This window comes from Hemiscyllium ocellatum, chromosome 3, assembly GCF_020745735.1.
Source record: "Hemiscyllium ocellatum isolate sHemOce1 chromosome 3, sHemOce1.pat.X.cur, whole genome shotgun sequence".
NCBI lineage: Eukaryota > Metazoa > Chordata > Chondrichthyes > Orectolobiformes > Hemiscylliidae > Hemiscyllium > Hemiscyllium ocellatum.
The window spans coordinates 30,399,373-30,413,658 of record NC_083403.1 but is presented as its reverse complement, the minus strand read 5'-3'; the positions used below and the strand labels follow the sequence as shown (position 1 = coordinate 30,413,658).

Below are 14,286 nucleotides of genomic sequence, written 5' to 3'. Positions count from 1 at the left end.
TTAGCTGGGTTTTGAAATCAAGTAGGGATGCATCTGTTTTTATTTTAGTATGATTTCTGAGCAAGCACTATGAACATTTATAACTGCGCTTGTGCTCCGTCTGTTTGTGTAAACATATTCTAGTTCATTGGCTTCCTATGCCAGAGAGTGACAGCTCTTGAATCATGGCGATAATTGAGAGTGTGGATCAAGGAGCCCTAGCAAAATTGGTATCAATGGAAATTAGGGGGCAAATACTCTGCTGGTTGGAGTCATACTGGCATGTTGGAAAAAGCTTGTGGTTGCAGGTTAGTCATCCTGACTTCAGGACATCTCTGCAGGAGGTCCTCTGGTTGCTGTCCTAGGCCCAATCATCTTCAGCTGCTGTGGTTCTGTTCACCGAGCTGGGAATTTGTGTTGCAGACGTTTCGTCCCCTGTCTAGGTGACATCCTCAGTGATTGGGAGCCTCCTGTGAAGCGCTTCTGTGATCTTTCTTCCGGCATTTGTAGTGATTTGTATCTGCCGCTTCCGGTTGTCAGTTCCAGCCATCCGCTGCAGTGGTCAGTATATTGGGTCCAGGTCGATGTGCTTATTGATTTGAATCTGTGGATGAGTGCCATGCATCCAGGAATTCCCTGGCTGTTCTCTGTTTGGCTTGTTCTATAATAGTAGTGTTGTTCCAGTCGAGCTCATGTTGCTTGTCATCGGAGTATGTGGCTACTAATGACAGCTGGTCAGCTATAATTATAGGACAAGCCAAACAGAGAACAGCCAGGGAATTCTTAAAAGGCATGGCACTCATCCACAGATTCAATCAATAAGCACGTCGACCTGGACCCAATATACCAGCCACTGCAGCGGACGGCTGGAACTGACAACCGGAAGCGGCAGATTCAAACCACTACAAATGTCAGAGGAAACATCACAGAAGCGCTTCAAAGGAGGCTCCCAAGCACTGAGGATGTCACCTAGACCGGGGACGAAATGTCTGCAACACAAATTCCCAGCTCGGCGAACAGAACCACAACAACGAGCACCCGAGCTACAAATCTTCTCCCAAACTTTGAAAATCTTCAGCTGCTTCATCAACGTCCTTCCCTCCATCATAAAGTCAGAAGTGGGAAATGCTACTGTGCAATGTTCAGCACCATTCGTAACTGCTTAGATACTGAAGCAGTTCCATTTCACATGCAGAAAGATCTGGACACTATCCAGGCTTGGGCTACCTGGTGGCAAATAACGTGTGCCACACAAATGCCAGGCAATGACCATCTTCAATGAGAGACTATCTAACCACCATCACTTGACATCCAGTGGTGTCACCAATACTGAATGCCTCAATATCAACATTAATCAAAAACCAAACTGGACTTGGCATTTAAATACAATGGTTACAAGAGCAGAATACTGTAGTGAGTAACTCGCCTCCTGACTCCCCAGGCTGTGTCCACTATGTGCAAGGCACAAGTCAGGAATGTACTGGAATGCTCCCCACTTATTTGGATGAGTGCAGCTCCAACAACACTCAGGAAGCTTGAAACCATCTATTTCAAAGCACCCTGCTTGATTGGCACCATGTCTGCAAGTATCCACACACTCCACGAACAATGCACCAGTATGAGTAGCCATCTACACGATATATGGCAGGAATTCACCAAACATCCTTTGACAGCACCTTCTAAACCCACAACCTCTTCCATCTAGAGGGACGAGGGAAGGAGTAAAATGGGAACACTACTATTTGCAAGTTCCCCTCCAGACTAGTCAACATTCTGACTTAGAAATGTATCGCCATTCCTTCACTGTTGTTGAGTCAAAATTCTGGAATTCCAGTCCACCTGCATAGTGATTATTGTAATTGTGTCTTTCTTACATGCCTTTTAAATCTCCTGATTGTATTTCTTCTCCACATACTGACTACTGCTAAGAGGCCTGTATAATCTTCCATTAGGGTCTTTTTTTCCTCTGTGGTTCCTCAACTCTACTCATGCAGATTCTACAGCTTCCAACTCTATATCACTTGCTGTCAGTTTACTTTCATTTCACACTGGCAAGGCAGCCCTGCCCCCTTTCCCTATCTGCTTGACTTATTGATAGGATGCATCTCCTTGGATATTTAGTTTCCAACCCTAATCTCCTTGCAGCCACATCTATGATACCCACAACATTGTACCCTCCAATTCCAATCTCTTCAACAAGCTCATTTACCTTGTTTTGTATACTGCATGCATTCATCTGTAACATGTTTAATTCTGTGTTGACGACCCCTCTTCACATAGTTGTCCTATGTCTGAAGATAAATTCCTAAGCCCTCCTTGTTCTATTACTTGTTCTGGAATCTTTAATAACCTCTGCTGAGCCCTTCCCCATAAGACTATAAAATATAGGAACAAACTTAAGCCATTCAGCCCAACAAGTTTCCTTTACCATTCTATCGTGGCTGATATGTTTCTCCCTGTAACCCTTGATCCCCTTACTTGTCAAGAACCAAACTGTCTGTCTTAATCAGTTAATGACTTGGCCTCCACAGTCTTCTGTGACAATGAGTTCTTTCTGGCTGAAGAAATGTCTCCTTATCTCTGCTCGAACGTGTAGTCCTTTACTCTGAGGATGTGCCCTTGGGTCCTACTGTCTCCTACTAATGGAAACATCTTCAACATGTTCACATTATCTAGCCCTCTCTGTATTCTGTAAGTTTCATTTGAGATTCTCCCTTCAACCTTTTAAACTCCATAGATTATAGGCCCAGAGTATTCAACCACTCCTTCATCCCTGTGATCATGCTTGAAATCTCCTCTGGATCCTCCTTAACTTTTTTCAATGAATGATACCAATGTCTCATGAATTTGAACCCATTTCTCCCATGCCAATCTTTAAAACACATTTTACCTCTTTAATCTTGTTGCCCCTGTGCCAATTGTGACTCAGGTACTATCTGGAGGTTATTATTTGGTTCTGCTTTTCAATTTAACCCCTAGCTGTTCATATTCCCTCCCCAGAACTTCTTTCAACCTATATCATTGTCCCCTATGTGGGCCACGGCTTAATCCTTTCCCTCCCATTCTAAGTTCCTGTGCAGTCCAGTTGAGGTATCCTGAGCCCAGGCACCGGGCAGGCAACATAGCCTTTGGGACTCTCGATCTTGGTTACAGAGAACACTATTTACTCTCCTGACTACATTTTTCTTTTCTCTTCTTCTCCTCCCCCCCCCCCCCCCCCCCCCCCCCCCCCCCCCCAATTAAATTGGCTCCCTGTACCAAGGTGCTGTGGTCCATTTGATCATCCACCCCACAGCTCCTGCTCTCATCCACACACACAGCAAGTGTCTCAAACCTGTCAGACAAACTCAAGGGCTGAGGGTCCTTCAGCATTATCTCCTGGATGTCTCTATCTGCCTCGCTCATTGTCGCACCCTCCTGTCCCTGATCACTGACTGAATTTGAGATAGTTAATCTAAAGGATGTGATTGTCTCTTGAAATGCAGTGTCCAGGTAACTCTTCCCCTCCCTGATACTTCAGTGTTTGAAGCTCAGACTCCAGCTCATCAACCCCTGTGAGCCAGCGTTCTTCAAGCAAACCAGCACTTGGTACAGGTGTGATCGCTATGAATCACATTAGGATCCTAGCCAACTCCCACAGCATGCAGTTACAACACATCGCTTGACCCTTTTATCTCTGTTTTATTTATCTAGTTCTTAATTGAGTTTTTAAATAATTTCCAACTGATGTTTTAGCTTATAACCTGTAAGTATTTCTCCTGTTTACCTTTGAATTGAAAGTAACGTATAGTTGATAGTCAGATTAGAAGCTATTACCACCCAATAAACTTATGGTTTTCCTGTGATGTTACTCTTTACTTTTTTGGTTCATAGTCAGCACAAAGCAAACTATGAACCAAAAAATCAAGCAAAAAGCACCTCCTCCGCTCTGCACAAAATTCCCCAAACTATATACTAACTTGGGCTGTGTCTCACTCCAGATGTGATTTCTCCTTCCTGACTGTGTGCAGCTTACTGATTAGAATTCTTTGAAGAGGTAATATGGTTGGTCTCATATATTTGGATTTTCTACTGGGCTTTGACCAGGTCTGACACAGTAGGTTTATGACAAAGGTTAGTCTGTATGGAGGCAAGGGATACTAGCATGGATGACATATTGGCTAAAGATTAGAAAGCTGAGTGTAAAAATAATTAATTCAAATTGGAAGTAGCATATTTGAATTTCACAAGCAGTGAATATTAGGTTAAATAATTCAATATAAGAATTGGAAAAAGGTACCAAACTGGGAGGTATGACTGACACTGAGGAACAATGCAATATCATTGAAGAAGGCATTGAAATCTTGCAAACCAGGGCCATTCAGTGGCAAGTAAATGGGAGTGGATGCACTTTGGAAGGAAAAACTAGAAAGGCAAATTGGATTTAGAAAATACAGAGCCAAATGGGAATGAAAAATGTGAACAACTCTTTAAAAGCAAAATCAGCAAAGGAAATATAAATGCTAACAATAGGGGTGTAGAATTCAGAAGTTGTGAAGTTATGATGTAGCTCCTCTACTTGGGCTAGAGCACTATATTCAATTCTGACCTCAACATCATCAAAAAGAATGTAGTAGCGCTGTAGGAAATGCAAATTTCAGAGCTGAGAGATAATGGCTATCAGGCAAGATTTAGTAAATGGGACCTTTTCTCTTTAGAAATTATGAATGATAAGACAGGGTAAAAATGGAGAAAATATTTCCATGATTTATGATTCTACCCATTGCTGCATGCAAAGCAAAGACTGTAAATATGAGATGATGACTAAAAATACAGTAGAAAAATTGGGAGAAATGTCTTTCCAGAGCGGCAAGTTTAAATGTGGAAACTACTTCAAAACCATATGCAGAATCACAAAAGGTTTGAAAGATATGTTGGGGTTCTGATACAAGTCAGTGATTTGCTGGGGATATCCAATTGAGGATTTGCTTTGCTTCTGTATGTAGTTAGAACTGAGTTAGAACCGGGCGGCACGGTGGCACAGTGGTTAGCACTGCTGCCTCACAGCGCCTGTAGACCCGGGTTCAATTCCCGACTCAGGCGACTGACTGTGTGGAGTTTGCACGTTCTCCCCGTGTCTGCGTGGGTTTCCTCCGGGTGCTCCGGTTTCCTCCCACAGTCCAAAGATGTGCGGGTCAGGTGAATTGGCCAAGCTAAATTGCCCGTAGTGTTAGGTAAGGGGTAAATGTAGGGGTATGGGTGGGTTGCGCTTCGGCGGGTCGGTGTGGACTTGTTGGGCCGAAGGGCCTGTTTCCACACTGTAAGTCTAATCAGTCTATTTGTCAATCTGTTTAATTCATAACTGGGCAATGCCAAATGTAAGAGCTCCTATCCTCACCTACATGCTGCAATTCCATACGATTGTTAGAAAGCATTAGGTTCCACATAAACATTAACATCCAATCTATCCCACCAAAACAACCCAATCTCTCCACTGGCTGTGATTGGGATCAGAAATTATCTGACATCCTGTATTGGATGAGCAGAGATTATTTGATTAACTATCGGGAAAACTGAAGCCCTTTGGCCTAGATCATCTAAGCAGCGGCAATGCTGGTTAGATTGCCAATGTGTACAAAGATTTCCCCCAAATGTATGTCTTTGTGCGTTCCTCTGGGGTTATTTTGACCCAGGTTTTCATAAAATGTGCACATCCCTCAGGGAACTCTGGAGCAATGAGAGTCGGGAAGACTCCACATGCCCTTTTACAGCACCAACTGCTGCATAGTTTCAAGTGTTAATTTTAGTGAAGTGAATGAGTGGATTGGATTGATTGGTGAGTGAGGTATTTAGTTTGATTAAATGATGGGGGTGAATTGGTAGGATTGGCGGGTTGTCAAAGTAGTCAAGTTGCAGGATAATTGGTCTGGTTGGTGGGGTGATAGACGAGTGGTTGAGAATGGAAGTCGCATCAGGCAGGGAGTTTGGGTGGACATTGTATTGGTGAGTCAGGGGATTCTGTTAGAAGTAGGGGAACAGGGGTTGTAGTCAAGGGTTAGGAGTACAGTTAAATTGTGGTTTTGGGGGTGGTGGGTTATCAGTTGTTTCAGTACCATTGCGACACGACTGTGAACCTCTGTGTTAATTAAACCAAACACCCAGAAAAGCTCACCTCACCTCGTAATTTGTTAAAAGATGAGTAATAGAGAACTCCCAAATTACACTATTTAAAGAAAGTAATATCAGTTTGTTCTTTAACAGTGAACCTTAAACATCAACTATTCACAACTCTAAGCACCCCTTTCTCTTAACTGCTTATTACCTGCCTGCAACTCTATAACAATATACTGTTCCAATAAAATACTTATTGAAGTTATATCAATTTAATTTCAAATCCATTTGGCAGATATCATTTCCGTTGTCTGTCTATCTTCCAGCTGAAGAACTCCCTGGGTTGTCGTCTGTCTTTTACTGCGAATGTGTTTCATATGAAACGGTACCTTTTGATAGAGTGTTTCAATCTTTTGGCTCTCGCTCTCCCACTCGATGGCAGTTACTCTCTCTGATTGTCAAAATGCCTGCATTTTTTAAACCCTAACATCGGATCATCTCATTGGTTTGATGTTGGCAAAACAATAAATTCAAATTTGATTGGGTTTTAGTATCCTGGGACATAATTTAAATTGATTGGTTAAATTCAAATTGTTGTCAAAACAGCAACCAACTCAGCTATCCATTTCACAGCCAAATGTTACATATTTTCAATTTATCAGTACACTCAGACTGTTATCTAGTCATATGATACAGGTGCTTGTAAGCGCTCAGTGTAGAACAACATTCACTTTCTCTTAAAGGCACAGTACACACCTTCAACTTCATAAGAGTACCCATGTGTTGGACTAGGTTTTAATCAAACAATACCTGCGTAAGCATGCTGGCAAGTATCAAGGATCTATTCAGAATCTCCAAATTCAGACATTCGTAGAGTGAGTCAGGAGATTTCCCATCAAAGTTTTAAATAATCCCAATTTAAACCTGTATAGCAGGATTTCCACAGGATCCTGACACACATTTTCACTCATGCATTTGGTTTCTGACAATCTAAAGACTGAAAGATTTAGTGCGTTGTCTTTGTTCCCTGCCTCAGCTGTGTTCTCTGAAATAACCAACACCTGTCCTAGTATCTCCTTATGTGGCCACATTTTTCTTGGTCGTGCCTCTGTGAAATAGTTTGGGAAATTTCAGTGTTAAAGGCTTTATATAAATGCATTTTCATCATTATTATTATTTCTTAACTTGAAAGTACGTGAAGGGTTTTGCTGGCTTGACAAGGTGGAAATTAAGCCAGTTGTTGTGGTGAAGATTGAATTCATGTAGATTGATTTTGCAAGTTACTTCAGTTTTGTAAATATTGCCAAATTCTGTGTTCCCAGTGAGCATCAAGACCTGCTAAAACAAATACAAGGTACCAAAAATACTGATGTCCGTGAAGATTTAGAACGTGAACTTGAATGTCTGGTAAAACGGATGGAGAAGAAAGGCGATCAAATTTCTAAACTCAAAAAGCACCAGGGCAATGTAAGTATCTGATTTTAAACAAGGATTCTTCGTATTCTCCAGTGACATACAATAATCTTGGTTGAATGGTTCAGATGCCAGTTAAATTACAGCTACTTGTGCTTTATAACGTGAACTGAACCCTGAGATTACAATGCTATGTTGAAATCAGAGCAAGAAAGCAATTTAATTTTTAAAAATTACAAAGAGAAACATCTGTGGAGCTATCCTCCAGCAGCTGCTGAGAACAGCAATAGAGGTCCATTTTATTCAATGTTTGATGTCTAAAATCGTAGAAATTTAATCTGAACAAGAAATCCCTAACAATGTCTAATATTTTAATAAATGTTCCATCTCATGTATGTCCATTAAATGGGGGTAAATATTGCCCCAGCCTCTTCTGTAAATATTTGTCAGAATTGATTTTTGCCCATGAAGTAAAATATGTTCATTTGGCTCAAATGCCTCATTGATTAAAAATTAACCAATTTGAAGGGTTTCCATTTGCTAATCAACTTTGGAAGAACTAACAAAACATTTCCAACTAATAAAATCAGTCTTCTTAATTTAGCTTACCTTGTTTCCGTCTCCTTATGCCTTTAATTAGCAAAAACTGAAATCAGTTTTAAAATGATTAATTGAGTTGAGCATCTACTGCTTTTGGTGGTTAATAATTCGAACCTTTACATGAATAAATATTTTTTAACTTCTCATCTGAAAGACCTGGTTCTGATTTTAACGTTATGCCTACCTGTGCGTAACTCTTCCAACAATGAGCAGTTTGACTATACTGTGTACTTTTTAAAAAAAACTTTTCTAAATCTCAAAGATGTTTGCAGCTAAAGTTTAAAATTCCAATAATATTTGGACCAGAGATTTCCACATCTTTGTAGTTTTTCAAAGATTAACATTGGTTTACTTGATCTGTACCAGTAGTATAAGATTACTTTGCAAGTTTCATCTTCATTATTGATATTTAGCCTAAAGCAGCTGACAATATTCAGCATTTACCATTTTAAAATGTTTTATATCTTTGGTTTCATGTGGAGCTTTTTTTTGGGGACAGGATTAATTTTATATCAGTTCCAGTAAAAAAACTTCTGATGACAGAACTTTAGTTATAACAATAACTTGTAGTTCTATAGAACTTTGGATATCTTTTATGTCCCAAGGTTCTTTTACAAAACCTGCATTGTTAGCAGTTGCTTTAAATTCGTTGTAACTGTGATGGTAGTGTGACACCTAGAGGGCAAATAAAGAGCATTGATTCGTTCAAAATTCAAATGCAAAATAACACATGGATTTAGTTTCTGTTTATTCAATTTTCCAGTGTGAGGACATCAACGTCAAATTATCAATGCATCCAATTTATTGCAGACTAAGGAGCTAATCGAATCTTTTTTAACTGATTTGTTTTTATTTCTGGAAGAGGAGATATCTGAAAAAAACCCTAGTAAATAGTGTCAGGAAATAGAGCAGATGCATTTACATGTATTGTACCTTTCACCTTGGCATTCCAAAGGGCTTTGCTTTTGAAGAATGTAGCCATTACTTGGTGGACAAACACTACAGCTTAATTACTTACAGCAGTGTACTAGAGTCTACAATGAGACAAATTCAGCTGAGCTGTGTTAGTCTTATCAGTTAAGAAATGAATATTGGCCAGAAAAGCTTTCAAATAGTACTATTAATCTTCAACCCATTTTTGTATTTGGAGCTTGGCCTAAAATCTCATTTGAATGATAACTTAGCTGACTGTACAGCATTTCCTTTGTCTTGTATTTAAATATCTGCCTACTTTATGTGCTCTTGAATCCACAATCTTCTGAATTAGGCTGCAGTACAATCACTGAGCTAACAGGAGTAATTTTCTTAATCCTTTCACATTATGTTATAGGTATTGGTTATATTTTTATAATTCAGTAGAGTTCAGATTCTATCTATAGTTTTAATATGTGATTTCAGTTTTTAAAATCAGGCAATAAAAAGCTGAAATCAAAATGACCTTGAATTGATCACATTGGTATGAAGATAGAATTGATTAGCTAATTATCGTTTTAAGACAGGAAACCTACTGTACTTTGAGATTTCAGTCCAGACTATGTGACTCCAGTCCCACAACAATATAGTTGACTCATAACTGACCTTTTGAAGTAACAAAGCAGGTCACACCATTATATTGAACACAGTCCATCCAGAAGATCACTGACCGTCACCACTTTGGTGACTAGCACTGGGCAATAATTGTCAGCCTTGCCAGTTATAACAGTATTTTTACTCCTGTTGAGACTTCCATTATTTTCTTCTTGCAACACAAAATAATTAAAAGCAATCATATGACTCAATCAGATACATCAGAAATGCTTTCATTATTTTGTTTCTCTATCTTTCAAAATACAGAAATGGAGGAGAATCATTGATGGTCAAAGTAAGAGGCACTAAGCCTTACCAAACCATCAGGCTGCTACCTCACTAGACAGGGACACCACCCCTGAGGTAGTTTAACTTGCAGGTCACCATGCCTAAGGCAATGGGAAAGGTTGAGAAGGAGAGTCCTTCATGGTAACCCCAGCTGGTGCGAGAATTGAATCCACATTGTTGGCACCACTTGCATCGTAAACTGGCTGTTCAACCAACTGAACTAACTAACCCCTTAACTAAATTCATTCACTGCTGAAATCCAGGAACGTATAGATGTTAAGGTGAAGAGAGATGTAGTCTGGAAGCTCTTACAGAAAAAATTTAAAATAATCTTGCCTGAGAAATTATTCAACTTCCGGTCTGTACAAGTGGTAAATTTGGCTTCATCCTTTCACATTATAGGCATTGGAGGATTATTTTTATAATCCAGTAGAGTTCACATTCCACTATATAGTTTTAAAACATGATTTCAGTTCTTAAAATCGGGCAGTAAAAAGCTGAAATCGAAATGACCCTGAATTGGTCACATTGGTATTAAAGTAGAATTGATTAGCAAATTATAATTTTAAGAAAGGAAACCTACTGTGCTTTGAGATTTCAGTCCAGACAGTTACAACATGGGGTAAACTCTTCTGCTTAATTTAAACCAGCAACACAGAAAAGATTTATCCCGTGCAGAAATCTGTGAAAATTCGAGAGGCCAGGAACTATTTAAAGTAAAAATTAACAAATTTATTTCTTAAAGTATAACTAACAACTATTTACAACTCCTTCCTCTCGCCTATCTTTTACTTTCCCCTCTACAATACTGATCTGATGAAAAAAAAATTCCGATTTAAGATTTACAAAACAAAATTTCTTATCTCAAAACCAGGCAGCTTTTAGTTCTTCTCTGTATTCTGGTTTTCTTTTCTTCTAGGGAATTCTGCTTCAAAGGTTACTGATTGATAAAGGTAATTTTTTTAAGGGAGCTATTTTTCAGGCAGTCTTTACATGCTGGTGGCTTGGCAGTTCTCCTCCCATCTGTTCAATCTTCCCTGGTCTTATACCCCCAAAGCATTGGATTGTGACATTTGGCTTTTAAGATTGTCAATATACTCAGTTCAAACCTAATTGGAGGTTGGTGTTTTTGGGTATAATTTAAACTGATTGGCCGAATTCGAATTTGTCTTTTTCTCCAGGCAACCAAATGTTACACTATATTTTTTTCAGAACAATTGGTGCTGTCAGGTAATTCTACTAGCTTTTAACTCTTAAAAGTACAGTACACCCACATCTTCATAACAAGACTATGTGACTCCAGTCCCACAACAATATGGTTGACTCATAACTGACCTTTTGAAGTAACAAAGCAGGTCACACCATTATATTGAATACAGTCCATCCAGAAGATCACTGACCATCACTACTTTGGTGATTAGGGATGGGCAATAATTGTCAGCCTTGCCAGTTAAACGCACATCCTGAGAAAATAAGTTACTTTGTAACAAATACGCAGCCAGTTATAAGACCATCTAACTTAGAAACTAAAATTGGATGTTGTTTTGTCTCAGTTGCATTAGTTATCTAAGAAACTAGAAACCCACAACCTATTTGCAACAATTAAATATATTTAGCAAAAGATTGCTTTCTATTTCATGGATTTTTAAATAGAACCTTTAAGTGATGCTGGTTACTAATCTTGTCAGTTTTTAAATGAATATTAATTCAGATTCTACACAAAGTAAATCTGATTAAATATCCGTGCATGGAAAATGTTTAGTTAAAAAAATCATTGCCCAACAATTTAATTTTATACTTTTTAGGTTGAGAAATTGAAGGTAAAAGCAAAAAACGTTATGAGGGAGATGGCTGACACAAAAAAACGAATGAAAGCTTTGGATGAAATGAAGGAAGCATCAGTTATACCCAAGGGAACAGAATTTTCAGTCAAAACAACTCCTGCTCCTGGCCAGAAAGGAAAAGAAAGCCTTCAGCTACTTAGGAATGCACAGAAACTGCAGCACACCCTGAGGCAAAATGACATCACATGGGAACAGTGATCACTGGTTCAGAAGGCAATGTCTGTATATTTGACTCTGATGAATTTAATTACTAAATTACTGTAGAGTAGCTTAATGAATTGATACATTTAATTGTGTTTTAATGTGATGCTTGTTGCTTTGAAATTGACTTGAAGCACTGCTGATAATCACATGGGCTCATGTACTCGAAATTTAACATTTTTTAAAATTCATATATTTTTCATCTATTTAAAATAATTTACAATGTGCATTTGGTGCAGCAATGCCCTTGTTGGGCAAATAGATTGAAATTGTCACCAACCTTTTGTACATGTTTGATTTACTTTTATATTCAAATTAATAAAACCTCTGGGTCACTTGTTGTGTTCTGCCTTCACTGTGTGCCTACATACTCTTTCTCATTTTGTTACCATACTGTCTTGTATTATATATAAATGACTAACTCATACACTTCAAAGGTCAGTTAATAGTCAATCGTGTTGATGGTCTACAGCCTTTAAGAAGAAGTGTTTTGTCTATGATGCTTTTAACTCAGCTACTAATAACATTTAACTGCAAGTTACAGTCGACTATAGGATGCTCCTTATCATTAAGTCTTCGGACCATCATTAAGGAAATGTTTATTTAGTGTCAGGAAATTTAATTAATGACTTAGGGGAAAAGAATACAATCTGGACTGGGTGACCTTGCTTCTCATAGTATGTAGAACGTTTAGTCCAACATGGCTTATTCCATTTCCAGTCTGTGTAATTTTACCCAGAGTTGTACAGGGGTGTTTGTGTTCGAGCTGCTACCTTTTTGATAAAATGTTAAACTTAAACATAGAAAATAAGAGTGAGCCATTTGGCCTTTCGAACCTGTTCTGCCATTCAAATGATTGTGGCTGATCCACTATTTTTTTTAATAGATATTTTTATTAGAAATTTAACATTTTAACAAATTTACAAAAATAAACAAAACTCTCAAGTACAAATATTGATATACAAATAAATCTTAAATATACAATAACCAAAATTTAACAAAAGAAAAATACCGAGAGAAAAAAAACAAAACTCAATTAACTACTAATCTAACCTACAATTAGCCAGAGTGTATAATTGAGTCACTTACATTTTTCAAATAAGAGAAAGTGAGAGGAAAAAAAAGTGGGGGAGAGAAAAAAAAACCCCAACGGTTAACATAGAAGTTGGATATTGAAATACATGCTTGGAATGTGTTAACATCATATATAACAAAACCCGTATTCGTGCGGGATTCCTCTCCCAAGGGGCCCCAGACCAGCCATGTTTGTAATCTCAATTAAATAAAAGCCCTTATTAGGATAGCCAAAATATCTGTATAACGGGGCTGCCATATTTTATAAAATAATTCGGTGTTTCGGTGCACCATATTTATAAGGAAGTCAAGGGGAATACATTCCATAATTAATCTGTGCCAATTTGAAAATCCAAAAATATTTTTCCCTTGTACAGAAAAAGAGAACAGAAAATAGTCTCTTCCTATTTGACATTCCAGGTGCACCACTTAACCGACTGATCAACCATAATCATCCGGGTAAATCCGAGACCCCTCGGGAGGGGAAACCCTATCCAAAACATCCCGAACGTAGGGCATATAAAATTCACAAAAATAAAGGTTCTCTAATACGCTCAACAGTATAATAAAAAAAACTGTTTCTAAATAATAAAAAAATTTAAAAACATATTTAAATGGAGATTATCCCCCTTGTTCCCGGGGGTATCACTTCTTTTCCAACGGTCCATCGTATCCTCTCCCAACCAGTGCCCCACCCTTGACCCAGGCGCTCCTTAATGGGATGAGGAGAATTCAGATATAATACAGGGCTAGAGTTAACAGAGCACCCTACCCCCCACACCTGGGTATATTTGGTAATATTAATACCATGTATAAACATATATAACTATAAAATTACAACTTCAACAAATAATAGTTAAATATAATAATATCAAATAGCAAGAGAAAATAACCCCGCTCCTAGAGACAAAAGTAAAATAGAATAAGGTCCCCACCAACATTAACTAACCCCCCCCCCAGCTTTTTTATATGTATATACATGCATACACACATACATACATATAAATAATAAAATAAAACAACCCTAAGGGGGGGAGAAAATCGTTAAATAGAGAGCAAATAAATAATTCCCTCTCCCCTCCCCCTCCAGATAATATTAAACAGTAAGATAAGAAAAAGAAAAAAAAGGGGGGGGATATAAACCAGAGTGGGGGAAAGGCAAACCAACATCCATTGTCTCTTACGATTTATCTAAGAGAGTCCAAAAATTCCTTAGCCTTTTCTGGAGATC

The 14,286-nt window shown here is 38.4% G+C and overlaps 1 protein-coding gene across 2 annotated transcripts in view; it reads left to right on the top strand.

Annotated features, from left to right (window-relative positions):
• cep57l1 (centrosomal protein 57, like 1) overlaps positions 1–12,307 on the top strand; it is a 36,048-nt gene extending 23,741 nt beyond the window's left edge. For both annotated transcript variants that reach the window (XM_060856431.1, XM_060856422.1), the window contains 2 exons: positions 7,392–7,536; positions 11,742–12,307. In XM_060856431.1, the coding sequence (XP_060712414.1) occupies positions 7,392–7,536; positions 11,742–11,978 (382 nt within the window). In that variant the 3' untranslated portion in view covers positions 11,979–12,307. The remainder of the gene's footprint in view (positions 1–7,391; positions 7,537–11,741) is intronic.
• Positions 12,308–14,286: the final 1,979 nt, after the last annotated feature.